The sequence below is a fragment of the Lonchura striata genome, chromosome 2 (assembly GCF_046129695.1).
Source record: "Lonchura striata isolate bLonStr1 chromosome 2, bLonStr1.mat, whole genome shotgun sequence".
Taxonomy (NCBI): domain Eukaryota; kingdom Metazoa; phylum Chordata; class Aves; order Passeriformes; family Estrildidae; genus Lonchura; species Lonchura striata.
The window spans coordinates 61,564,131-61,589,111 of NC_134604.1; the positions used below are offsets into that span (position 1 = coordinate 61,564,131).

At 39.6% G+C, this 24,981-nt stretch overlaps 2 protein-coding genes across 10 annotated transcripts in view; one reads left to right on the plus strand and one right to left on the minus strand.

The window, feature by feature from the left end:
* Window positions 1-12,278, plus strand: part of LRCH1 (leucine rich repeats and calponin homology domain containing 1) — a 116,021-nt gene extending 103,743 nt beyond the window's left edge. For 4 of the 6 annotated variants that reach the window (XR_002465269.3, XR_002465270.2, XR_002465272.2 and 1 more), the window contains 2 exons: window positions 208-465; window positions 9,653-9,765. Coding sequence is in view for 2 of the 6 variants with exons in the window: in XM_021528437.3 (XP_021384112.2) it covers window positions 9,653-9,766 (114 nt within the window). In the remaining 4 variants the exon portion in view is untranslated. Of the gene's footprint in view, window positions 1-207; window positions 466-9,652 lie in introns of all 6 variants that reach the window. The other 2 variants (XM_021528437.3, XM_021528438.3) reach the window with 1 other exon arrangement.
* Window positions 12,279-14,070: 1,792 nt separating this feature from the next.
* Window positions 14,071-24,245, minus strand: ESD (esterase D). Of its 4 annotated transcripts, none has more exons than XM_021528439.2 (9): window positions 24,194-24,245; window positions 22,628-22,703; window positions 21,619-21,707; window positions 20,710-20,808; window positions 18,012-18,136; window positions 17,569-17,688; window positions 17,298-17,396; window positions 15,360-15,527; window positions 14,071-14,295 (listed from the first exon to the last, which is right to left on the minus strand). In XM_021528439.2, exons 2-9 carry the CDS (start codon window positions 22,693-22,695, stop codon window positions 14,215-14,217), a joined length of 849 nt encoding a protein of 282 aa, XP_021384114.1. In that variant the 5' UTR covers window positions 22,696-22,703; window positions 24,194-24,245; the 3' UTR covers window positions 14,071-14,214. The 4 variants fall into 4 exon arrangements, with proteins under 4 accessions (XP_021384114.1, XP_077637525.1, XP_021384116.1 ...); XM_077781399.1 differs by lacking the exon at window positions 24,194-24,245 and adding an exon at window positions 24,128-24,189; XM_021528441.3 differs by lacking the exon at window positions 24,194-24,245 and adding an exon at window positions 24,131-24,155.
* Between the last annotated feature and the right edge of the window lie 736 nt (window positions 24,246-24,981).

Consider the following 24,981-nt stretch of genomic DNA (forward strand, 5'->3'; position numbering starts at 1 on the left):
GCATTCTGATGTTATATGATAGCTTCAGTATTTAGAGGAAATAAAAGAAAGCTGGGATGTCTAGTGACAAAGGCAATACTAGGAAGAAACTATTCCTACATGTTTATGCTAGAATATTGTGATAGTTTATTTATCAATATCTTTCTATTTTTGTATTTTTAATTTTTTGCACTCTTTTTCTGTTCTAATGGCTGCCCTTCGGGATAGGCTGACCTCTGCTCTCCGTATGACATCCTGCAGTCGGATATTCGTCACATTCGAAAGACTGTTGACACTCTGCTCGCCCTCGGGGAGAAACCCCCACAATCAACTTCTACTTTTCGCTCCTGGGATCTAATAGGCTTTTGTCTTTTCCATATACTTTTTATAGTCTTGATGTATATAACTTATCACTGGAATTTGCTAACAGCATAACCTGTTCGCATGTGCGCACAAACTTTCTGCTTTGTCTCTGAAAAATTACAGGTACTTAATTTCCTTCCTTTGCATTTCAAACTTCTCCCTTTCCCTTGCTTCCCTTCCTTGTAATATCTTTATTAATCTCTTGAAATAGAAGAGAGGACTAGCATCTTGAAGGCAAGTCCCTTGTCTTCTGTCCCCTCCAGCTGTAGTTTAAGAACTTATGTATCTCTTTATTTATAGCTTTTCTTTCATGTTGCCTAGACTACTCACTAAATGTGTTAAAGCAGTGAAGCTCCTCTTATTCCATATTTAGGTGTAGGCTAGATGTGTATCACAAGCTAAAGAGAGCTGAGCCTCTTACTTTTTGTGAAAATTCAAGAATGCTGCAGATACTGAAGCGGCTTCAGGTGGCACTTCCAGCAAGTGATAGTATTTTCTGAGTGGGTGCCAATTATCTCTGCACATGCTGTGTTAAGAGCACTTGGAGAACTATCTTTCAAATTACTGTGTTGTTTTTTTTTTTTTAAGTCTTATATATTAACAAGAGTACTGTAACTTTAAAGATTATTGTTCATCTCTGCTGTTCTGATTAAATTCCATACTGGAGTAGTTATGTTTTCCTATGATAGAATAATCTTTTTCTTCTGTCACACAAAACTGTTGGACTCCTTTTAAACATTTGCTACATTAGACTCTAAAGGTGACTGTAGATTAGCAATGGGTATGAGCAAAGCCGTAGAATCCAAGGAACTCTAGAATGTTTCAGGTACAGTGAGACAGTTTAAGAATAAGCTATTAGATTCCTTTACCTGCCATTCTTTAGTCCAGCAAGTAGTCAAGCAAGTCCCATCATTATCGTCTCTGTTTCATCACCTGTGAAAATGCAGGTATTGTTTGTTTGTTTGTGTAAGCAATGGAGCAAAGACAATATAGCTAGGAAAATAGATCCTCTGGGAAATCTCTAGCTTTTCCATCCTAGGAAGTTTTAAAGAGCAGTTTAGACATACATTAGGCAGGAGCTATTTTGGTATGTTTAAACTCTGCCTATGGTTAGACTGCTGGACCAATTACTTCCATTTCCCTTCCAGGTCTGGCTCCTGTCCATCCTCTCTAAACTTAAAATAAGACAATTTTTGGGTTTCCTCCTTATTGACATGAAATATACAAATAAAAATTGATAGAAAAATACAAATCCTCAAGTATAAACCTGTATTTGACATTGCAAAATTGGCCTAGGTGCTGTTGCCTAAATTTGTAACTCAGGCTAGCTAACCAAAGGACATCAGTTTTGTGTCTTGGAAATGCAGCCATTCATTTCCCCCCATCTAATATATAATAAAATAAGCTATAGACTTTTAGAGTATAAGTGGGCTAAGAATTTGTATGTTACTGATTATTCTGGCCATACAGTTATTATTTAATGCTGCTCTAGAAATATCCGCACTCCACAGATACTTAAAAAAATTTATTAAAAAACTTTAAAATGCAGTTCTATTCCCGGTTTCTGTGACATATAAATCTGTCTATATATACATAAAAAGTAGTAAATGCATTATTAGATACATATTTTACAATGGAAAAATTAACTTCTGATGATGGATAAATCAAATTTTTTAAAGCGTTTGGTGTCTGGCAGCTTCCAGTGCATACATGTAACAACTTTATTGTAAAGAGTGTCATCTGTGACCAAGCGAGAGTTCAGTGAGTGCTTTAAAGCTTTTTATTTGGTATGTAGCTATAGACTTGTTCCCTCATCCTGCACAGGCCTGTCTTCTAACTCTGTGCCTAATTTCAGCAATTCCAACACCAGACACCTGTTTATGCAGTCACAGCTTGACATTTAAGGTTCCACTTCAAGCAGATCTTTGTTTAGATTTTTTGTTGTCTTGTTCTAGTTATTTTACTTTTCTGATGAAACTGAGTGACATGTGGCTTGAATCAGTTCAGAGTCTACTAATATGTTTGTCTATAATCCAGTGTTGGCATTTGAGACAGAAGTGATGTCTTCTATAGGGTTGGGATTTTGCTGCTGCTCCCATAAGTTGTAAACAAGTCTGTCAATGGTTTGTGTTGTGCTCTCCTTATATAGTGCTGAGCTACATGTATAAGTTCATCTTTTCAAATTAGAAAATCACATGGAGAAAGGTTTTGCTACCATCCTATAATACACGTCTGTCTCTTTATCTAATAGCACATCTGATTATGCATGGTATCCAATAGTCTGGAGTGGAGTAAGAGGAGTAATCAATGTGTTTTGCATGTTCAGTGTCCAGAAATGGAAGTTCATGTCTTCAGTGGTTTTGAATGCTTTACCAGAGTAGACACTGGGCCAGAAACTGGTTGTGCCAGTAGACCAAGTGAATGTCCCTCAGTCACAGTGACACTTAACTCTCAAACTTGTCCGATGTCCTAACTTTGTATATGCTTACCATGCAAACAGAGTCATCGCTTAGGGACCATTTTCTGTTCTCAGCTATGACAATATATGGTATTTAAAGTGTAGCATTATGTGCAGTTTCTGGTAGTTAGAGATGGTGAAGCCATCTTGAAACAGATGGTGAAAACACCAAACATACTTGGTTCATGACAAGCACACCTTGATAACATACATGCACCTTACCCAGTTTGGTATTTTTTGAGGGTTGTTATTGATTACACTTCCAAATATCTATAAATCTTACAGGGAAAGAAGTAGTGAAATTACCCTTACATTTTCTAAGTCTGAATATAATAAAGTTTCTCAAAATATATTTCAAATGTAATGCAAATATGAAAAATATCTTTCCATCTCTGAAGTCAGTAATTCTTACACTAAATGGGAAACTAGAAACTAAAACATCATTAATCTACTCTAATGGGTTCTTTGCTAAATTCAGAGTCCTGCGTCTGTGCTGCTGTTCTGTGGCTTTAGTACTTGTGAACCAAACAATTAAACTCTTTGATGGTTCCTCACCTTTTAGGAGATGTTAATATTGAAATACCCCGTTAGATATAATTGGTACTTACTGCTCATAGCCAGCATAATTGATTGCCTTGAGTTTAAAAAAAAAGTTCACAGTAGTTCACCCCTATATTCATTAATAACATTAATTATATTTGCTTCTCTGTTTCTTTTCCCATTCATTTTTTTGTGTTGCAGTGATCATCAGAGATTTTCAAACCATGATATCCTAATAAATGGATTTCCAATCTGTGCTGTGCTCATCATACTCTCATGTCCTCTGGAGGTCATCTCATCCATACAACAATAAAATACTAAATACAGCTTGTAGCGGATATTCGTGCAGGCAAAATGTGTTTGCACTGGATTACAAGTGGCATTTTTATGTGAGGATTTGGCTTGCTTTTTCCTTGATCCAGAAAACAGAAATGTTTTCAGGTGCAGTGTAATGTAGTGTAGTAGTCCTTCAAATACCTTTTGTATATTAACAAGTTTTTATAGCTGAAAGCTTTATATAGATCCCATTGTGCTCCTAATAGTGCTTTGAAAGCTGAACTTTATGTGAATGGGGACTGAATTAGATCTGAGCAAATATTCAGTAGAGTTTGCTACTCAGTATACTTTAATAAGTTACCAAAGAATTGCCATGTCATTGTTTACACAAAAATTTTTCTCCTGTTACAAGAAAAAACCCAAAAAACCCAGTCATACATGCAAGTTGAAGAAAAAAAAACAGTACAGCTGGTTTTATGAACCTTTGCCATTTCCTTCATTTCTGGAACACAAGCTGTATTATGCAGAAAGAGCAGTAGAAAAATACTGTAAGGTAATGATGTATTTTGCTTTGATGATACAAAGCACTTGTGACTTTCTCAGAATTTAATATGTAAGTTTATGGTATAATTGGTATTTCCCTTGTAAGACTGTTCTCTCTTACTGTTTCATGTGTGTCTTGTGTTTAAGATTTTTGTTCCTTGGAGTTTTGGGTCACCATTTTCCAAGTTTGTTAGAATAAAATTGTGAGGGATTTTATAAAATATGTGGTCTACTTCTAAAATTTATGGCTCAATGTCATAATTTATAGAAGAATCCAAAGCTCATCATCGGCAATTACAGTTCTGCAAATATTTCCAATTTATTGAATGTGCAGAAGATGCACCTATTTAGATGTCTAACTGTACACCAAGTACATGATTTTGCAGCTGCAGTATAGCCTGAATTACTGTGCTTTTTTATATCTTTTCATTTGTACTTGAAATGGTAGTTCAGGTCATCTGGACATATACAAACATCAACATTAATAGTGGAAAAGAAAAAATATATAAGAGGACATAATTTAAAATTGTCTTAGATATATGAAAAAGTAAATATTTGCTATAGCTTTCTTTTCTGACCTTTAGAAAGAAAATCGGTTTTGTCCTTAAAAAACACAAAGGTCGAGTACATTGGACATAAGTTTGCTTAAGTGTAATGCCCTGAAGTTTCTTTTATTGACTTCCCACTTCAGAATACTTGGCTTCAAACGTGAAATAATGGGCATTACATGGACTTAGGTTTTTTAATTTGTGCTTTGAGAAATTGCACATTCCAGTATTCATTGTTTTATTAATATTTTCCCCCATACATCTGAAATCTCACATTCTACAAATACAAGGAAGAAAGAGAGGCTCTTGCTGAATTGTGGGATTTCATTCCTCTGTATTTTTACCAACAAATACAGACAGTTGGGCCTTGCTCTTACCATGATGTGGCCATTTTGCCACTTACCAATCTGATATTTTGACAGCAGCATCTTTTTTTCATAAATACTTACTGGATCTGAATTGCCAAGCTCCTTGCCCTGCCATAAACTAATTCAGTTGTCTTGACTTTGAAGTCATCTAGTGTCAAATAAAAATAGATATGTATGTGAAGCGTGTCACATATTCTTGAGGGATTAGTGTAATTCTGTCTTCCCAACTTCTGTCCTAAATCAGATATTTCATCCAGGATTAGAAACTTGTTGTGGCAAGCACAAGCACATGTGCACATTTGTGGGTACATCTGTGGTACTGTTTCTTTGTGCTGCTTTGTGATTCAGCTTCCTGCTGTTGCCTCCTTTTTGTGCACTTCTTAACATTTTTTCCTTCAGGAGGATTTTGTTCTTTTGCTTCATTATGAGTTTGAAAACATCTTTATTCATTTGAAATGGGTCTGTGTCTGTAGAAGTTGATTTGCTTGCAACAAGTAATTTAAGTTCTTTTGTGTTCTTAGAGAGTAAAAAAGCAGTAAAAAAATACTAGATCTTCATTTTTGTAGTGGATAGAGAATGGAGAAATTGGTGCTGCTATGAGAGGAGTGGCAGCCCTTCGCACCAGAAGTTGTTCTAGTCTGCTCTGTAGAATATCCATTTCTTCCATGTGTTCTTTTGGTGTTTGTTCAGTGATGGTTTTGACAGGGATGTTTTTAGAGAGAGAATTCAAACCTCTATACAAAAATGTTATGTGTTTAAATCTATTGTAATTGGGACAGAAATTTTATTTAATGTGGGGAGAAGTGAGTGAAGTTGAGCATCCTCAGAGTCAGGGGCAAGTTCTCCTCTTGGCTGGTCAGACATTTGCTTCAAAATGCTAGGATTTAAGGAAAACTTTAAAATTTCCATAGCTTGCAGTTTTGCAGAGTTTCAGAGAGCAATTGTATCTGGTGAGGGAATGAGGCAGAGCATGAAAAGCAGGGACGGCAGCTGAACTTAAGTATGGAAACACCTGGGATGTTACTGCTATTATGGAAAGCTGTTGTCTGCACTTTGGATTCCATCTTGGCAAGATTTGACTTTTCTTAGTCTGTGAAAAAAATTCTGACTCAAAAAAATCTGATTTGAAAAGTATGGGAGACAGGGTTGATGAAAGCCATTTCCAAAGCTTTTAAGATAGTGTTTAGGGCTTACATATAGGACTGATTTGTGACACATTAACAGAAGTTTGTAATTTTTGGGAGATGGCATCAGTCTCATTGTCATTATCAAGTTTGGAAAGATCTTTATAGGTTTAGCTGCAGAACTAAAAAATACTAGCCAAGTTCCACATCCTTCATAAGAGAAGGCTGTCAAGTATATGTTTTGATCACTAACATAGAATGATACATAAAAAAGTTACATGGTGGAAAACTTTTCACTCCTACAGCACAGTTGTATGGTCCTATTTTTTTTACAGGCTCCTAGAACAGCTTTCCTGATTGGAGTATGCATCTTGTAAATACAGCTGGTAGAGAGGTTGCTTCATAACTAAATTACTATGCTGTATTTAAAATAATAAGATAAAACTTGCCCTTAGAAACAGAAAAAACCCTATTGTATGGGTTTTTTATAGGAAATGAGGCATGCATTCCCTTATGCTTTAAATGCAAATATGCTTACAAGCAAGTGCAAAAATCCTAGCAAGAGAGCATGACAGAACAGCTCAGTGGGTGCTACAAGGTGCCACAAAAACAATGGGTTTGGAATTTAAGTTTTTCTTAAGTGAACATTCTTAAGTGTGGTGGTTTAAGCAAATCTGACTTCAATAGCAAAACGTAGAATATTTTCAAACATAAATATCTAGCAAGGTAGGTTTTCTTAGGGTTGGGGCTTTGGGTTCTGTCTATACCCTTCAGCTGTGTAATGCCAATTCCTTAGTTTTCAGATACTGGATTTAACAGGCCTTCTTATTAAATGCCTTTTGTGTAGCATGGAAGAATAATGAAATATTGGCATGCTAAGGACTACCAAATCTGTGAAACAAGAGCCTACTGTGCAAGGACACAAGAGTGTGGAAAGAATTAACATTTCACTTCAGGTGTCTGATTTCTATTCTCAAATAAGATTAATTATTTTTTAAAAAATTATCAAAACATTGTGGATTTTTAGATGAACTTGCTCCCAGGACAGTAGATTGGCAAAATTTCTAGTAGAAATCACACCTTTGAAGTAGAAGAATATTGGGTGGGTTTTTTGACCCTTCTATTTGTTATCACTGTATCTACCTTCTTATGTAGCTACTCCAGAGCTAATCAGCATCCGTTTAGGAGTTTGCATCCTAAATAATATGATTTTCTGGAAAAGACACTTTTTTTCCCCAGAGGAATAAAAGCTGGGGGGAACTATCTCTGAAAGCTTGCAGGCCAATATTTCAGTCAGAAGAATGAACTGGAGACTCACCGTCTTAACTTCAATGATCAGTTTATGGTAGGAATGTTTGGAATGGAAATGTGACTGCTGACCTGGAATGGCTGCAAGATGGGGGTAGTTCCTTGGCCTGACTGGACAAATAGTTGCAGCAGAGAGGAGCAGGGCTGACAGGAACAGGAGGCTTTTGCCATGATAGTTTGGTCAATGTGAATCAAAATCCACAAACTCAGTGGAAATAATAACTCAGCATTAGCAAGAATATTACTATATAAACTCTCTTCCATGTGGGGAAATGTATGTTGTCCATCTCCAGCAGACCTACTCAGCCAAGCTCCTTGAAAATTATTTGTTTGAAGTTGTTTCTTGGGTCTTAAAGAAATCTTTCGAACATAAAATAATAAATACTAAAACAACTTCAGTAGTAAATATAAAATGTAAAAAAAATACAGGTATGTTTTGCAGCTTTTCCTCTCACTGAGGAACTTCACAAGCAATTTAAGCTAACTAAATGTTGGTTATGCCTAAGGGAAATATTCATTAACAAAAGAAAGTCATAAACATCAGAAGTAGTGGAACAGCTGTTTAGTACTGATATTTTTCTGGAGCTATGGACCACTGGAGGAGGTTTCCTGAGCAAGGACTGGACAAAAGTGGAAGGAGATAAAAACAAAAACATAGGTGCATAACACAGTACAGACTGTATGAATTGTTTGTGTGTGTACCAGTTCCATTGTATTGAATTGTAAGGTCCACAGGAGTCAAGGAAGGAACTAGAACTGAAAAAATGTGTCATGACAAGAGAGGTTGAAGAGATCAGTGAGGTTTAAATTGAAGAAATAATCAGTATGAGGAAGTGTGGAAAAGCACTATGAATTGTATAAAGATAAAAATAAGGCACCCTTAGTTAACCTTACAGATGTAAGAGGAATATTAAGTAGAAGACAGGCAGTTAATTAAACCAATCTCAAATGCATCAGTAGTTTTAAAAGCTGAAAGCTTATTGAATAACTAAGATATTCAATAGTGAGAATATCAAAACCATCCTCTCTTTGCAAAAAATCAGTATTCCAAGTCTGCTGATGGTTATGTATGGATGTTTTGGGAATTAACAGGTTAGACCACACAGATGGTGCCTTTTTTATGCTTAAAGTAACGACAGAGCTGAAGGACTTCATGAGCCAGACAGTGTATCCATGTATTTTGGTTTAATAGTTCTGTTTGGATTTTTCTCTTACCTGTATATTTTTGTCATCCCATTTATGCTTTTGGCTTCTATGTTGTGGCAGTGAGTCTCACAGTTGTAATTATGGTTTATGTGATGTAGTCTGGCTTTTCCATTTATTTATTATAAATCTGCTGCCCGATTTCATAATTTCATTGATTTCTTAACAAGAATACTCAGTAACATTGAGAAAAGCTTTCTAAGGAGAGGGCCAGTCATGACACAAGACTGCTCCTTTAAGGCTTTCTCTAATTATTCATGGATGGGTGTCTTGTTCTCCCTGTAGGAGATACAGTATTTACTGCTTGACTGTCTCATGCTATGAGAACCTCTGTGGACAGCTAGTGAGTTCCATCCTGGCCATGACTGCTGTGTCCTTATGGTGAATAGTTGATTCTGGGTATTTCAAATAAGGTGCCAATACTCAAAACTAAATACTTTGCCCATTGAATGCACGACATTGCACGCACTTCCCTGTATGTGCTAGTGTATAGTTTTCAAAGTGCATATCCTGGGTCCTGTCTAGAGCTCAGTGGGAGAATATAGGGTTTTTTTGGTTTGCTTTTTTTTTTAAAATCAGCCTTCCACCCCCCATCTCACACATAAGTCATAACAGGACAAATGGTGTTTTATCCTGCTTTGTAGGTGAAAGTTTGGTGTGTTCTTGCTGGCCCTCACTCTTAGCTGTTTACATGCTGTAATGACCACAAAGCATCTTGGCTTCTGGGGCCCAGAGCATTAACAGATCTCTCACTAACTCTTAGATGTAGCAGGAGCAAAATCAGACACTTTCAGTCAAAATCACAGGAAGTTCTTTCAAATTAAAAATAGGAAATTACTTCTGCTTGTTGGAATTTGTCTTCCAAATGTGATCATGTAAAACGAGGTTCTGTAATGAGTACTGAATATCCTAATTTTTACTCCTTTTTTTGTCTTTTTCTAGGAGAAGCTCTGCCTACCACATCATATCCTAGAAGAAAAGGGCTTGGTAAAAGTGAGCATAACAGTTCAAGCATTGCTAGATGTAACCACAGTGAAACAAGCTTTATTCACATGAAACTACTCTCTCTGCTGTTACCAGCTACACTGTGCCATGAATGAATTGAAAAACTGCCCATTTTTTCAAACTGCATTGAAAACAAGTCCAGTACTCCAAGAGTATTCTTACGATTTTAAACCCACATTTCAGACTGTACGTATGTGTCGAACTACAAAGCAGAAACTGAACAAAACATTTTCTAGAGGAAGTTGGCACTTCACTGCTTTTATAGCTCACTTTGTACAGTACTTACTAAAACAACCACCTTTCTGACACTTAAAATCGTGTGGAGTACACAGCTGTCTTGCAGCAAGATACCTTTGTATTACTAAACTAAGAATCACTGTAATCACCTGGGGGGAGGGAGAAGGGAGAGTAAATCAGACTGCTACCACCTTAGGTTTTTCTGCAGTTGCTTCAGGCTATTGCCTTTTAAAAATATCCAGACATTAAATATTTATATAAATATTATTTATTAGTGAGTTGTTATTCATCCTTTGGATGCAAAATGTAAATTAGGAAACTGTATTTTATTACTGCTTTTTTTGTGGTTAAACACTTTATTTTAATATAAATACTTAGTTATTTTTTATTCTACTTGGTGTGCAGTAGCTCTAGATCTCCGTAAATTGTATTTTCTAATATGTAAGGTAAAAAGCAAACAAAATAGGTGCTTCTATTAAAAGAACAGCTAGCTGGAATGGCATTCTTTATTTCCTGAATCTGTGGAACATTGGTAAAAAATTGTCTGCATTCCATTGAGTTTCCTACATTCCAGTAACACCTCTCCCCTCACTAGATAGACTAAATTGGCTGAAAGTGAGAGCACACCCATTTTATTTGTATATAGATGTTTTACAACAAAAGGAAATATGTAAATTTGAAAAATAAATGTGAAAAAATATTTTTGATTGCTTATTTTACTATGCACAAGACATTTAACTTTTGCCACAACGAAATTATTTATGTGTATTAGGATCATGTGTTTTGAAATGTAATTTTGCACTGTAACTTGATTTCTTTTAAAGATTACAGCACTACAGAACAAATAGTAAAAAATAGCACAGGAATGTTAACAAGATTAACAGGTAGCCAAAAAATTAACTTGTTTTCTTCAGTGATTCCTTCAAGAGAAGACAAAATTACTGAAATTGCTAAAGGCAGTCTCAAAGACCTGATCTTCCAGATCCAACCTGCCTGGGTACAGGGATTCTCTTTAGAAGTATCCACAGAATTAAGCACAATGTTCTGTAGTGCACATTTGCAGCATCAGACCTCTACTTCCACGTCAGCAATAGGAAATAAAAGTTCTTCTCCTTCTTACCACTTTACATTTTTCAAAGAGATTTTTAAAAGTCTAATTTACTATTAAGGCATCACCCATTTTAGATCAAAAAGTTCCAGCACAGTGATTCTTCTGCTATCTGGAACATCTCATTTTCATTCACACAAGAAGCCAGTGATGGGATTTGGGCAAGCAGGATGGGGCAGCTGCATGTGGTGAAAAGGGAAGCTGGCTGGGGACACACAGGCAGGGAGTTTGAAATGTAGAGTGGCAAAAAAAAAGGGGCAAGGGGGTGTGAGGACTAAATATTTAAGCACGAGGATGTGAAGAGAGCTATTGTATGAAGGTTTTTGGGCAGAGTGATGCATACTTGTCACTACCCCCTCTCGAGGCAGCTGTACACACGTTCACAGGCACTGCATTGAAGCCCACCCATGTTCAGCAGCAGAGCTGCTGAGCTTCAGACCTGCTGAACAGAGCACACGCTTCAACACCACCACGTGCTGTGGGGCTGGGAGGTAGTGACAGCAGCGTGTGAGGAGCAGGAAAGTGGACTCGCAGACAATGAGCCAGACAGTATGCATGGAATATCCACTTACTTCAACCAAAGCAAAAACTTTTATTTTATAGAGGGAACATTGACTTAAATTGCAATTTGATTGGCAGCTAGCATATTGTTTCCTATAAAATGTACTGTGCACTTTAACACAAAATGAAAATGTATTTTAATATTTTAGAGAGCTGCACAAATATCTGTTTTGTCAAAAAGCACGAACAATGTAAAGAAAATAAGTTTTCAAGTCAGAGTTTATCAAATTTTAGAAGCATTCAAGGATCAAGTATAAAAATAGGAATATTGATTTCTGCATCTTGAGGGTAAAAATGCAGGTTTCCTGAATATTTTTTTACAATGTATATATGGCAACATGAAGCTTTGTAATTATTATTATTTTGACAAATCATGTTTTTTCATAATTAAAATTTTGCTTTTCTCCTGATAATGTCTTTCAGTATTTGCTTGAAGTTGGCTGTAAATAAGTAGCTCTAAGTATTTTGTAATACGGCTTTTTTTTTTTATGCAGTCTTAACCTGTATGGCTAAAATGAGACTCTTCATGATCCTTTGTACAATATTTATATGTGCAATAAAACATGCATGGCAAATCTGTAATACCCTCTGCAGTGAACATAATGTATATAGAAAATCTTTACTGTAGTTTCAATTAAACTATATTATTTGCAGAAACCCTTTAATGCCCTGTGACTGATGATTTCTTGTAAAAGACATGGTTGGAGAGTGTAACACTGGAAATGATGGGTTTGGGGGAAGATGATGATGTGATGCAAATAAAGGAGTTTTGCAGCTAAAGTAGGCATAAGATCCAGCTGGTAGCTGTTGGGTACCTGGAGTGCTCTCCCTGCAGCGTGGCTGTTGTGAAGGCCTCCAGCCACTCTCAGTGGCAGTGAATTATCTGCCCTCTGCCTCCACGGCTGGGCTGGGCTCAGGGAGATGGGGGAGACCCCTCCTTCAGTTTCCTCCTGCTCACGTTGGTGTATGAGAGTTGATCATTTTACTGCTAACACTTCTCTCTATAGGGCAGCCTTTTCTCCTCCTGTAATGCAGATATTGTTCTGCAGCCTTCTGCTTCAGCAAGCAAAATCAGAAAATTCCTGGAGGGCACTGAATCCAAGCAGTAAACACAGTAACACACCTTCGCCCCTGGGGATAACCCAGTGTGCCAAGGCTGTGCTCAGCTGCTTTGCTCTGCCTCTGGCTGCAGAAAGAAGAAGCAGGTCACAGCATCCAGCCTTCTCTTGCCCATGCAGTTTTCTGAAGTCATCCAAGTACAGTTTCTCCTAGATTCCAATTTCTCTAATGGAGTGTCTTTATCTTAGTGAACAGGTGACTTTATGGGCTATACTTCTTCACTTTTGATAGGGGATTTTGGAAGCAGAGGATCTTTCTGCAATTATTTCCTTCTGGAGAGCTCTTGCAATGCACACAGTTGTATCTTCCCAGCCTTCAGAGCTTACTTCATGAATAAATGGATGCAAGACTGATACAAGTCTGCATAATTCAAGGCTGTCACCAGCACCAGCCTCCCTGTAACCTAGAATCTAGCAGGAGTCAGAGACACAGGAGAGCATTCAGCATTGCCTAAAAAAGAAAATCCATCCTACATCTGTGGTAGCATTTCCTCTGGCAAGAGTGAGTCAAGGTTTGAGCAACTATTCAGGTCCAGCTGAGCCCTGAGAAAGCTCACTGCTTACTTGCAGCTTACTGGAACAATCTGGGTTCTTGTCCACGGTAGCTGGCAGAATTATATCACCAAGAGCTATTTTAGATCTACAACTATCAGGACTAAATTCTGCCATCTTTTGTAAAATAAGCATACTTGATTTCAGCAATGAGATATTAGATCATCTAGATAGCAATAGCTTTTCTTAGATGTATTTAGCAGGCTCCTCTCAGTCCTGTCACATCCAAGATATACAATACAAGTCTCTCACACACTAAGAATCAAAGGCAAGTGGAGAAAAAAATCCCTTTTAGTACAGACTGCTCCCTTCACATGTTTTTTAAGAGGTATTTTCTGTAAGTATCATCCACGGAATACTGGAGATCATTTGCTTGATAATGCACAGCACAGTAAAGCACTGTGCACAGCACTCTGCAGTCTCCATCAGACTTGGTCCTTGGAAGATATTTACGCAGGCCAAGGAAAAACACACCTACCACTTCAGATTAGTTAAGTAGCTTGAGTAGCTGTGCCACTAACAACTTCCTTCTCCATTAAAGGTTGAAGTAAAGCCCAGTAATTAATTAGCTGAATGGACACATTGTTGTTAATCAGTCTTTGCACAGTTGCACTAGAAGCTGTCTGCAGGTACCACGTCCACACCCACACTCATGGTAGGAAAGTCACTCATCTGCTGGTTTACATTTTGACCCAAAATGCAACAGATGTAACCTCATGGCATTAAGAATTTTCCAAGCATGTAAGAACATTCCCAATAGTTACTCTAAAGCACACACATCAAATTAAGTAGGACTTTTATTTTTCTTAGAAGTACAATCAATCAGAAGAGTTCCATTTTACAAACATCAGTAAATGATTTTTGTTTAGTTCACCACTATCTCTTGATTCATATTGGCCAGGTAGCACCCATATCCAAATGGTTCAAGCATTGAGGTATTTTGCATGATGTTTGATGTGGTCATTAATAAATGAAGCAATGAAAAAATAGCTGTGATCATAACCCTGGAAAAGAACAATAAAGAAATCAGCAGAGAACATACAGCTCGTGATAAAGTAATCATGCTAAGCTGCTTTAGAGGAAATGTAATGACTGTCCTGGTTTTATCCATTTTAAGAAATACCTGGAATATATTTTAAAATGGCAACAAATATGTAACAGGTGAAGTGTAGATGACCACTAGGAAGCTGAACAAACAGAAAGTCCCTTAGCCTGGGCCTGTAAGCTAGGGATGGGTAACAGTAAGGGTCAGCTGCAGAGGGAGATGCAAAGAACAGTTGCCCTCAGGGGCACTGCTCCTCTGCTAAAATACGGTGTGGGGAATAAGGAGAACACAGCCCAGGTCTGAGTTACTGCTCCATCATTGTGCTGAAATGTCACCCTCTGGCCCACAGCACTCCATCAGCACCAACTCTTTAGGTGCAAGGTTTATGGTAAACCAGAGAGGACAATCCACAGCTCCATCAACTCTCCACAACCGGGCTCCTCACAATCTGGCTGGAAGTTGCCAGTGGCTTACAAAGACTCCAGTGCTCTCAGGACAGGTAAGAGCGATCCTTCCACTTTGTTCTTGACATGAATCTAGGCTGTCAAGCAGTTCCACCCCTTGGTGTAAATTAGGGAATTTATACAAACACATGCAAACTAAATCACAAAGTTTTATGGTAAATGCAAAACCCACAGCACAGATAAGGGATGCAGCAGAAGGTCATGTGTCACTTTGGCTGTACAGTGACTGCAATACTCATGCAAAATGATTAATGCTGTGTCTTCAGCCGAGCACCAGCAGCCCGAGACCTCATGCAGGGATCAGCCTGTCCAAGCTGGAAGCACGACGGCACCTAGTGGGGAAGCGCGGCCGAGTCGGGTGGGCGATGCACACCTTGATGGCCCATGCCACGGGGAAGCGTCACTTTGTCATTTCCCACCCTCCTCCTCAAGTGGCCAGGGACAGACCTACAGGGAGAGCATGCCTGCCCCCTTACAGACACTCTCTTCACTGCCTGCTGTATAGAACCAACAATCACAAAAAAGAGTACAACAACCAAGGATTGCAGAAGCAACTTGCCTGCTGCAGTCTGAAGATTACTGGGATTTTCCGCTCAGTGCAGGCAGCAATGAAGTTATCAGGCAGTAACTGGCCTGCAGACAAGAACTGGTCATCTTTGCCTTGGTCAATCAAGATGTCAAGGCGAGAGCCCGAGTAGGACTTCACAAGCTGTGTGGCATCATATGCCTGCAGAAATAAAAGAGAAATTACTTCAGTTACATATGTTCAACTGGTTTCAGTTTGTTGACCACAGGAAAAGAATGGCACAGAGAGTCCTGGGCAGCATTGCTCAGGACACCAAGCTACACTTTGGAAGAACAGAAAACCAGGGAAAATCCAGGCAACTGAAAAGTAATACCTATTGCTTTAAAAAGGACAAATGTATGAGCTAGATAATTACCAAGTTGGCAGTTTAACCAAACAGCACATCAGGCCCAGGGCTGACTTCCTACAGAATTGAAGAACAGCAATATAGTCAGCATTAACTCACAACCTTGTGCAGAAACTAGATCCTGCTGAAGAAACTTGGTATCTTGGTGTATTTATTCTGGCAGGTAAAAGTCAAAACACCAGTGTGACACAACTACACTCATGGGAAGGCATTTAACCTGAAGGTTACCATGATCATTTGACCAAGAAAATTTGGTTTGACTGAGAAACAAAAATTAAAAACTAAGCATACATGTATCAAAATGTAATTACGATGTTACCCATGTGGTCCTGTGCTTATTATATACTCAAAATAAATAATTCCTTTAAAAAGACAGCAAAGTATTTAAATGCTGTGGAGAAGACCAATACCAATGGACAGCACAATTCAAAGTCCTACACCAAGGCATCACAGCTATCCTTCCAGGATGCCACCAGATGTAGAAATGACACTGCGATGGAAGTGGGAGCTTGGGCTCAGTCTGGCACTGTGGTGATGGTATTGAATTATCCTGAACATATTTACATGGCAATTTTAAGCTAAAATAGAGATCAGAGGTTGTATATCTGTGCTGAAGGCAAATCTAAGTCTGTTTCTGATGATTACTGTTATCCCTTGGACTAGGTTTGCAGAAACACTCCAAAACAAGGGGGCAGAAAACAGGTTTTTGGGTGGTTGTTTTGTTTCACAAAAAATCCATTACATTAAGTCTAAGCAAGTTTAACTGGTGGTGTTTCTAAATACACAAACTACTCTATTAATAATTAGAAAAGCAGAGAACATTCTCCAATCCTGTAAAGTTTTAATCAGACCTGGAAGTCTTCCTAAAAAGTACTTTATTCAATTTACAAGGGATTGAACTCTAGCTTGTACTTATTTACAAGGAAATCTGAGTGCATGGTCACAATGATCCCTTCTAATTTAATTATAGAAATACAGTGCAATGTTTAAGTTGAGATTAAAAATACTGAAGGGCTGCCCAAATAATGCAGCAATCATGCAGACAAACATTTTTGTATCTTAGCCATTCATATACAACTACTGATAACTCCAAATTAAGGTCCTGGAGCTAAAACTTTGTCTAGTTTAATGCTGTTCTGCAGGATAAGGATACCATTTTCCAAGTATCTGACGGCTCCTCTCTGAGGCCTCCCACAGGCTGCCCATGCAGGACGTCATGAGGTTCATCAGTCTGAGCAGTTTGCAGCAGTCTCTCTCTTCAGGCTACTACAAAAATACACTGCTCATAATTGTTCTCAGCCCAGACTTTTAAATCTTCATAAAACTGAGAGAAATGTAGTTGATTTGATGAGAGGCCTGTATCTCATTACATTTTAATAAGCACCATAAGGCAACAGCAAGTCACTTCTGCCAGGAACAAACAATGCTTTTCTGTGCTTAGGGGTGTAGTAAAACAACAGTACCAGCTCATGGGCAATCCAGAGTTTTTTTCCAGGCTCCTGCTGTGATGTATTCACAGATCACTCATTCATCTGCCACTGTAGAACTGCAGCTGCAATACATACCTCCCATTTGCTTGCATCTGGTCCCAGATATCCACCAAGGGCCTTCTTCCCCCACTGACACTGAATTGGGTTGCAGATAGGAGCAAATGCTGACACAGACTGTTCAGAAAAAGAGCAGCAAAAAAACCAAAACTTTGTAACAATGAACTGCAGCAAATGAAACTATTTATACATTTAATGTCCTCAACTCAGTATTATGTTTTCTTCTGCCACATTTACAGAAATCTATATAGGCATTAGTGTACCTCATGTAAGCTATACTTCATCTTACTTTGTACTTCCCAGGATTCTTCAGAGCAAGAATAAGAGCTCCATGACCTCCCATGGAATGCCCAAAAATAGACATCCGTTCAGGGTCAGTTGGAAAATTTGCATTTATTAGTTTAGGCAGCTGTAAAGGAAACAAAAGTGTAATAAAAATGTTAAAGCAACTTGAGTATGTTTTAAAAAAAAGCACACATCTAACCAACTATTAATGCCACTGAAACCAAAGGCACATCTCTGGTTCTAGCTTGACATTTGTGAGCATGGCCTGAAAGCAACTTGAAGGAGAATGTGAAATGAGAAGGAAACAGTTCAGCTGATAAGTAACTCAAAGTATCTCTATGGAAATCTCCTGTAACCTTGTAACACCAGATGTGAGAATTTCCTATGAGTGAGCCACACCCCTTTATTTTACCCAGCAACACCAGGAGAACCCAGCAGTCAAATTACCTCATCTTTTATGTAGGAATACATCCTGTAGTTTGTTTTCCAAGGATCTTCAGTGGCATCCACATAAAAACCAGCACCGGTGCCAAAATCCCAGCTTTCATCTTCTCCTTCAATATTGCAGCCACCTACAATGACAAATCTTTCCTTTACTGCATGTTCAGAATTGGAGAACTGCCATAGAAATGAGACTTGGGACACAAGTTTCTCAATCATTTCTCTACCCCTTCAACTATAAGACAATTCAGATTTTAATTCATTCATACAATATTTTCAAGTGTTATTTCAATACTTGCAAAATTACACTTACATAATGCCTACAGATATATCCAATTTCTAAATGGTGTCAATATCTCCACAAATAAATATATATATATGTCAAATTTACTCAGGAACTTTATCAAAAGTTGGCACTTGTTAATTGGTGCTACCAGCTAATTTCAGTCATTAGACCTCATCCTATCAAGTACAAGAAATTGTGTGAGAAACAGAAGAAAATTTCCTTTTCTCCAGAATACAGAACCATGTATCACCAAATGGTGTGTCCAAGCCAATTTATGTGCTACACATAAAATAATGCCTGCTACACCTCCCTTTTTAAGATTCTCCAGAAGAATAATACACTGCTCCTATCATTTCACAAGTCTACCTCTTCTACAATTCATTTCATTGCACCCACCTATAATTTCCATGAAACTTAAATCTTTGAATAACTGCAGGATTGTATCTTTTCCAAGGTTACACTTTCAAACGAAATTTGCAGATGTGCTCTTGAGAGTCAGTGCATCCCACCCAGTCCTCCCTTTGATTAGTCTGTGATTTACCAGCCTGGTCTGCAGAACTCAATATTTCAAGTTGTATGTGATAGGAATGTTTTGGAGAAAGAGAGGCCATCATTTCCTAGTTTCTGCAATCCAAAATTACATGGGCTTTTACCACTGTCAAACTACACTGCAAACCCACATGTAACTCAACAGTCCCTCACAATTTGTGCAGGGAGGGCTGCCACCCTCCCACAGTGTCAAATCAGGTGTACAAGGATCAAAGTTGACTTTGCACCAGTGACAAGCCCTTAAACACTGAGTGATTATGTTGACTTAACAGTCCAGCAATCACAGGGACTGGGGTGCTTAAACATGTTGGGTGTAAAAAGTCTATCTTCAGTACCTTGGAGCTGGACAAAAACTCAGAAAGTCCTGCCAGGCAATGAAGGCATAAGGCTCATTATGCTAAGAAAAACTTTCAGGAAGCCTTGAAAAATAGACATTGGAAAAGGAATCTGCATAATATTGCTCAGTATACCTGTCTGGAAAAACAAACCCCTTCAAAGCAGGAAAAGTAAAGTCTATCAAGGCCTCACAAAGTGTCTGTAATGACAAGTATTGAATGATTTCATATCTTTTTTCCCCATCCAGATACATTTACTGGCTCCTGGATGGTAATTCTCATGCATGACATAATTAAAATGCATATGTAAGCATTTTCAATACCTCTCAGCTCATGATTATATTTTAATTGCTTTTCACTTGTTTCTCCACACAGCTCAAACAGACTTAAAAACATCTGGGGTTTCTCAGCTAAAATTTAAGAGCATAATATGAAGCTCATACCAAAACTCACTTAAATAGTAGAGCAATCCTTATCAGTTATTAGTCTACAAGGCAAGACAGAAGCTGCCATGAGGGACTTAAAAGGAAATGGACAAAGCAATGACCTATGCAAAGGCAGTTACACATTGACAGAGACAATTTACACAGATGCTACCAAAAACAAGTTCCAGTCCAACTACCCAATATGAATAAAGCAAAGGTTAGTTGCCCATCTCTAGCCTGCAGCAAACAGTAACAACAAAGTGTGAAGTTCATTCATTCACAAGTTTTGCTTTCTGTTCCTCTTCTTCATTAGAAATATACATTTACATTCTTTGACCTGACACAACTTCAAAACCTAGATGTAAAAAATGCTTTATGGAAAGAACATTGCTTCCTTCCTGTAATGCCTGTAGTCAGATGTAACCCACTAAAGCTTGGGAAATATTAGAAGGCTGACACCTTTATTTACAGCACTCATGAGACTGTGGCAGAATCCAAATACAAAACATAAAACAGTGAATCCCCACTATTTCTAATAACTGCAGATCCACCATTTTCAGATTTCCCATACCATAAGCTCAGCCTTATACAAATAACGGCACATAATTTTAAAAATCCATTCATTAGTAGTCTGTTGTAGCTGGAGGGAAGAAGGATTTCTAGTTTACTTTTCAAGTATTGTAATCTTCTGAAGGCATATATTTAATTTGCTTTAGAAGACAGAATACTATTAAAAGCAAGTATTGCATCTTTGTGTGCAAACACAGTTCTGCAGGTTCTGTAGGGTGTCAGCAAGGCACACAAAATGTCAGCAAGAATTCTAATAAGACACATTTGTTGTTTCACTTTTCTTCCCTCTCCTCGTCTGTGCTGAACTCTAGAGCCCCTTTGTTCTAGTTTTAGTGCAACAATACATTCCAGTGTCAAGCCCTCACTACCCCACTATTAAAAACACATACAAGGTAATCTAGAGAACAATGCAAGATGCAGAGGTGAGGTCAAACTCTGACTCAGGTGGGCCAGACACTTTTCAGCACACTGTTCTCTGAGGACAGAGAGTGCACTTCAGTGCAATGACTGCTACCTGTAATGTCTCTGGTGGAACTTACGTGGGCTCGTGTCTGGTGCCACCACGATGAGGCCGTGCTCTGCTGCCGCTTGTTGAAAGGCGGCTTTCGTTATGAAATTCTGCTCTGTGCAGGTCAGCCCTGGGGAAATAAAAACAATTCTGATGTCCCTAACTTCAAGTATAAACATTTTTACCATCCACTGTCATGACACAAATTAGACCCACCAGCTATTTTGTGACAAGGAACACAATTCTCCACACTAACAGTCCTGGTCTCCAACTTTCTAAACACAAATCTCAATAAAGCAACTCCTTGGATTACAGAACAGATTTCTGCTTTTTGTTTTGAATTTAAAAGAAAAAAAGATTTAATTAATTAATTTTTGATGAGACACCTTCACTCCTGCTGCACAAGCCTCTTCAGCCTCTGGCCCTTTCTGATCCCACAGATTCACTTCACACCAGACATACTTGCGTTATGGCAGCTGACAGCAGCTCTCTTTTCAAGTTCACCAGTTGCTTCCTGCAAAGTTTTACTTGGAATAAGGTAGAGTCCACAGGACAATTGTGCGGGCTTCCATTGGCTCTTTTCACATTCCTACTCTGTCAGCTGAAGCAGTTTTTGAAAACAAAGGAAAGCAGGAGTGTCTCAACAGGAGAACCTTTATATATACGCTTTGGAACTAAAAGTATGAACCTTTAGAACAAAAGGGTAGAACACTTCGAACACTGAGCATTTTGGAACACAATATGGTAGGCTACCCCCAAGCTGCATTCTGATTTATCACAGCACACTCAAACTAAGTGTGCCTTCCAGAAGATGAGTTTCTCTAGAATCCAAAAGCTTCCACTGCAGTACCTCTACATTAAGTTTTCAGTAACTGTAGTCCAGTAGTTTAAAAATGTTTATGATTGTATTTTTTAAGTTACTAAGACTCATGTTACTTACCCGACAGCCAATACAGCACAGGACACTTCCCAGTTTCTGCTTTTGGAGGCAAGTAGATTCCAAATTTCATTTTGCATTTTAGCTCTGCACTGTATTAATAAAATACTCCTTGTTATCACCACTACTTAATTAACAAGGTCACTACCATTAAAAAAAGGAATCAGTTCATTGAACGGGAGATGTGGTCAGTGAATTGTAGCAACTAAGTTAAAGGAAGGGAAAATCAATTTTTAAACTCAGCCTTAGACTCTAGATTTGGCAACAGTTAACTTTTCAGCCTTTTTTGAATATACTTAAAAGAGACTTACAAATAAGCCACATTTTCACAGTGCTGCTAACTGAGAACAGGTTGAAAATCGAATTTTGAATCCCAGCAATATTTAGCTTGAGCTTTGGCTATCAAATTGCAACATAATTTTTACTGAAGAACACATCCACATGAGTTGCACAACATTAAATGCACAGCATGCACCAGCAAGGGAGGTTTTCAATCTACTAAGTCTACCAAGTCTCAGACCAATTAGTTGCTCAATTAATGCTAAAGCCTAAAACTGTCAATAAACTCTTATCTAAGCACAACTGATGATTTTATTTTTATTTGGATAAATTTTTTTTTAAATCTGGTGTTCTTATACATCTTCATTAAACAAGAATCTATTCACTGAGTCACTGCTCACAGTACTTTTCCAGAGTGCACAGCAGTAAGAGACCCAGTAGCAAGTGGAACTTTGCAACCACAGCAGTTCTCTGTGCTGCAAACAGGACAACCCAAAGTAACGAAGCTCCATTTTCAGAGGTAAAAATATTAGCTTCCCACCTCAGCTCTACAGCACTAAGTATACTAGATTATGTTAAACATTAACACAGGAATTCAAGAGCCCAGCCAAAGCAGCAGCAGACTGAAATATGGATATTAGTGAGAGCATGCTGTTTTCCTGCAGACCAAAAACAGACAGCAATGGATTCACTGCCCCAAGCTAAACATCTTGGTTGCTTTAGTGGTGTTTACCTGTCGTGTTCAAACACCTTCTGGAAACCTTCAAAGCATTTGTTGCTGGAAACCTGTTTCAGTGCCATGATTTTAACTTGAAAAAAAAAAAAAAAAAAAAGGATAAAGTTAAGTTTGAAAATAAATCCTGGTCTTAGACTTTTTGAGAAGAGTTGTATTCAACTTGTAGTATCTTTGTTTAAAGTTACCATTTCTCAGAAGAATTTACTGCACATGCTTTCTGATCTTTCATTAACTTTCTATTTCCCCATAAAAAAGAGACAGGGGAGGCTGAACCCTTGTGAGCAGAATGGGCAAAGCCTATCTGCTTTCCTACAGACTGACATCTCCAATGACCTTTACCTCAGCACTAACTGTGGCTTGCTCTTTGGCTATCAAACAAGCATTCCCACGTGCTGTGGTTAACCTGGAGATCCCTGGGCCAGGCTGTTACTTCCACAATTCCCATGCAGGAAGAAAAAATGTACCACCTTTCCTTCTCTTGTGTGTGACAGTATCCAGCCACTAACTACCACAATACTGAGTCTTATTCTCATCTTTGATGGAAGTTAATTACCACATTCTAGCAGTCTGTAGGACAGCAGAAACAGAGGAGCAGAAGGCTTATTTCCATGGCAAACAGTACGAAAAGTACAAGCAAAGGAGAGCCAGGGAGTTTTAGAACAGCTGGTAATGCAAGTGGGCTAAGGACACAAGGGAAGGCTGACACAAAAGTGGCCACTGTCAGTTTGCACGGGGCAGTAAGGCCAAGCAGGCAGCTGAAAGGTGAACAGACTGCAGGGTTACAGCATACTCCAAGTCGGTAGGGATGCCCAGGGATCATCACACCCAGCTCCCAGTCCCGCACAGGACTATCTCCAAGAGTCACACATGTGCCGAGAGCATTGTGGAAAAGCTTCTTGAGCTCTGTCAGGCTTGGTGCTGTGACCACTTCCCTAGGGAGCCTGTTCCAGTGCCCAACCACCCTCTGGGTGAAGAACGTGTTCCTGATATCCAACCTGAACCTGCTCTGACACAACTTCAGGCCGCTCCCCCGGGTCCTGTCACACAAGAAAACCCTGAGGGGAACCCAGGTAACATCAGACCAGGTAACAAATGTTAACACGAAAATGTTAACACGCCCTGACACCTGCGCGCTCCTACGGGCACCGGGCCAGAGGAGCCGCGCAGCACCGGGAGCGCTCGGGGCGCGTCCCTCACAGCGCTGCGACCGGGGCCGAGGCCGCCGCCCGGCACGGCACGGCACGGCACGGCACGGCACGGCACGGCACTGCACGGCCCGGCACGGCACGGCCCGGCACGGCACGGCACGGCACTGCACGGCCCGGCACGGCACGGCCCGGCCGGGCACGGCACGGCAGCCCGGGGCAGCAGCAAGGCCCCGGCCCGGCCCGGGACGCCCACAGCACACAGCACACAGCACACAGCACACAGCGCTCGCTGCCTGCACCGCCTCCCTCCCGCCCTCGCAGGCGCCGAATCCTCCCCTCCCGGCGCTACCACCGCCGGCTCCCCGCGCTCCCGGCCGGCCCATTCCCGCTGCCGCTGCCGCTGCCGCGGCCTTACCGCGCCGGGAAGGGGCGGCCCCTGCGCGGAGCCGGCTCCTCCTCCAGCCCGCCCGCCCTTCCCGCCCGCCATGGCGCGGCCGGGCCCGGCCCCGCTCCGGCACCGCCGGGCCTGCGGCGCCGTGGGGCTGCGGCGCGTCAAATGTGTAACCATTTCCTTAAAAAAGGTTGCTCTGTGGTGTTTGGTCTTTATTTTCTTTGAAGCCTAATCAAGAACAGAGATTTAATCCGTGAAACAACAGCGAACAAGCTCTTATTGATGTCCAGGTGGAATTGCCTCGCTAATTTTAGGGATGGATATGTTTCAGTGGTCTGAGACCTAGGGGAGAGGTTAGCAAAGCTTGGGGACAGGGATGTGCTGCTGATAGTGAGCACAAAGAATGCAGAATTCACGGGCCACAAGGACATTTGTCAGAATTCCTAGGACAGGAAAGTAAACACAGAAAACTCATTAACTGTGCTGAAATCAGGTCTAATTGAGTAGAAGATAATTCTGATGGGGAGATCGTGGCCATTCACTCACAACCCACTGACTCAAGAAACCCACCAGAGAATCCATAATAGTGAACTATTCAGAGCAGCCTTTCTGTTCCTGTTGTAATCCCTTGACAACTTCAAGGAGGAAAAAGTTGCCGGAGTGCCCTGAGCTGGGATCATTGCACCCTTGCATTGCAAATGTTTTACTTCCTCTCAGAATTTCAGAGTTCTTCATAGCAGGTGCCACCAGACAAACTGCTGAATTTATAATAAACCCAAATTCTAGTGTAGGTATTTTACACCTGACCTGTG

Coding starts and splice junctions, on each gene's coding strand:
- ESD (XM_077781399.1), bottom strand. CDS start 24,161: ATGGGCCGGCCGGGAGCGCGGGGAGCCGGCGGTG. Junction 20,809..21,618: donor TGTGCTGTATTGGCTGTCGG/GTAAGTAACATG, acceptor TTATTTCCCCAG/GGCTGACCTGCACAGAGCAG. Junction 18,137..20,709: donor GGCACCAGACACGAGCCCAC/GTAAGTTCCACC, acceptor TTGTCATTGTAG/GTGGCTGCAATATTGAAGGA.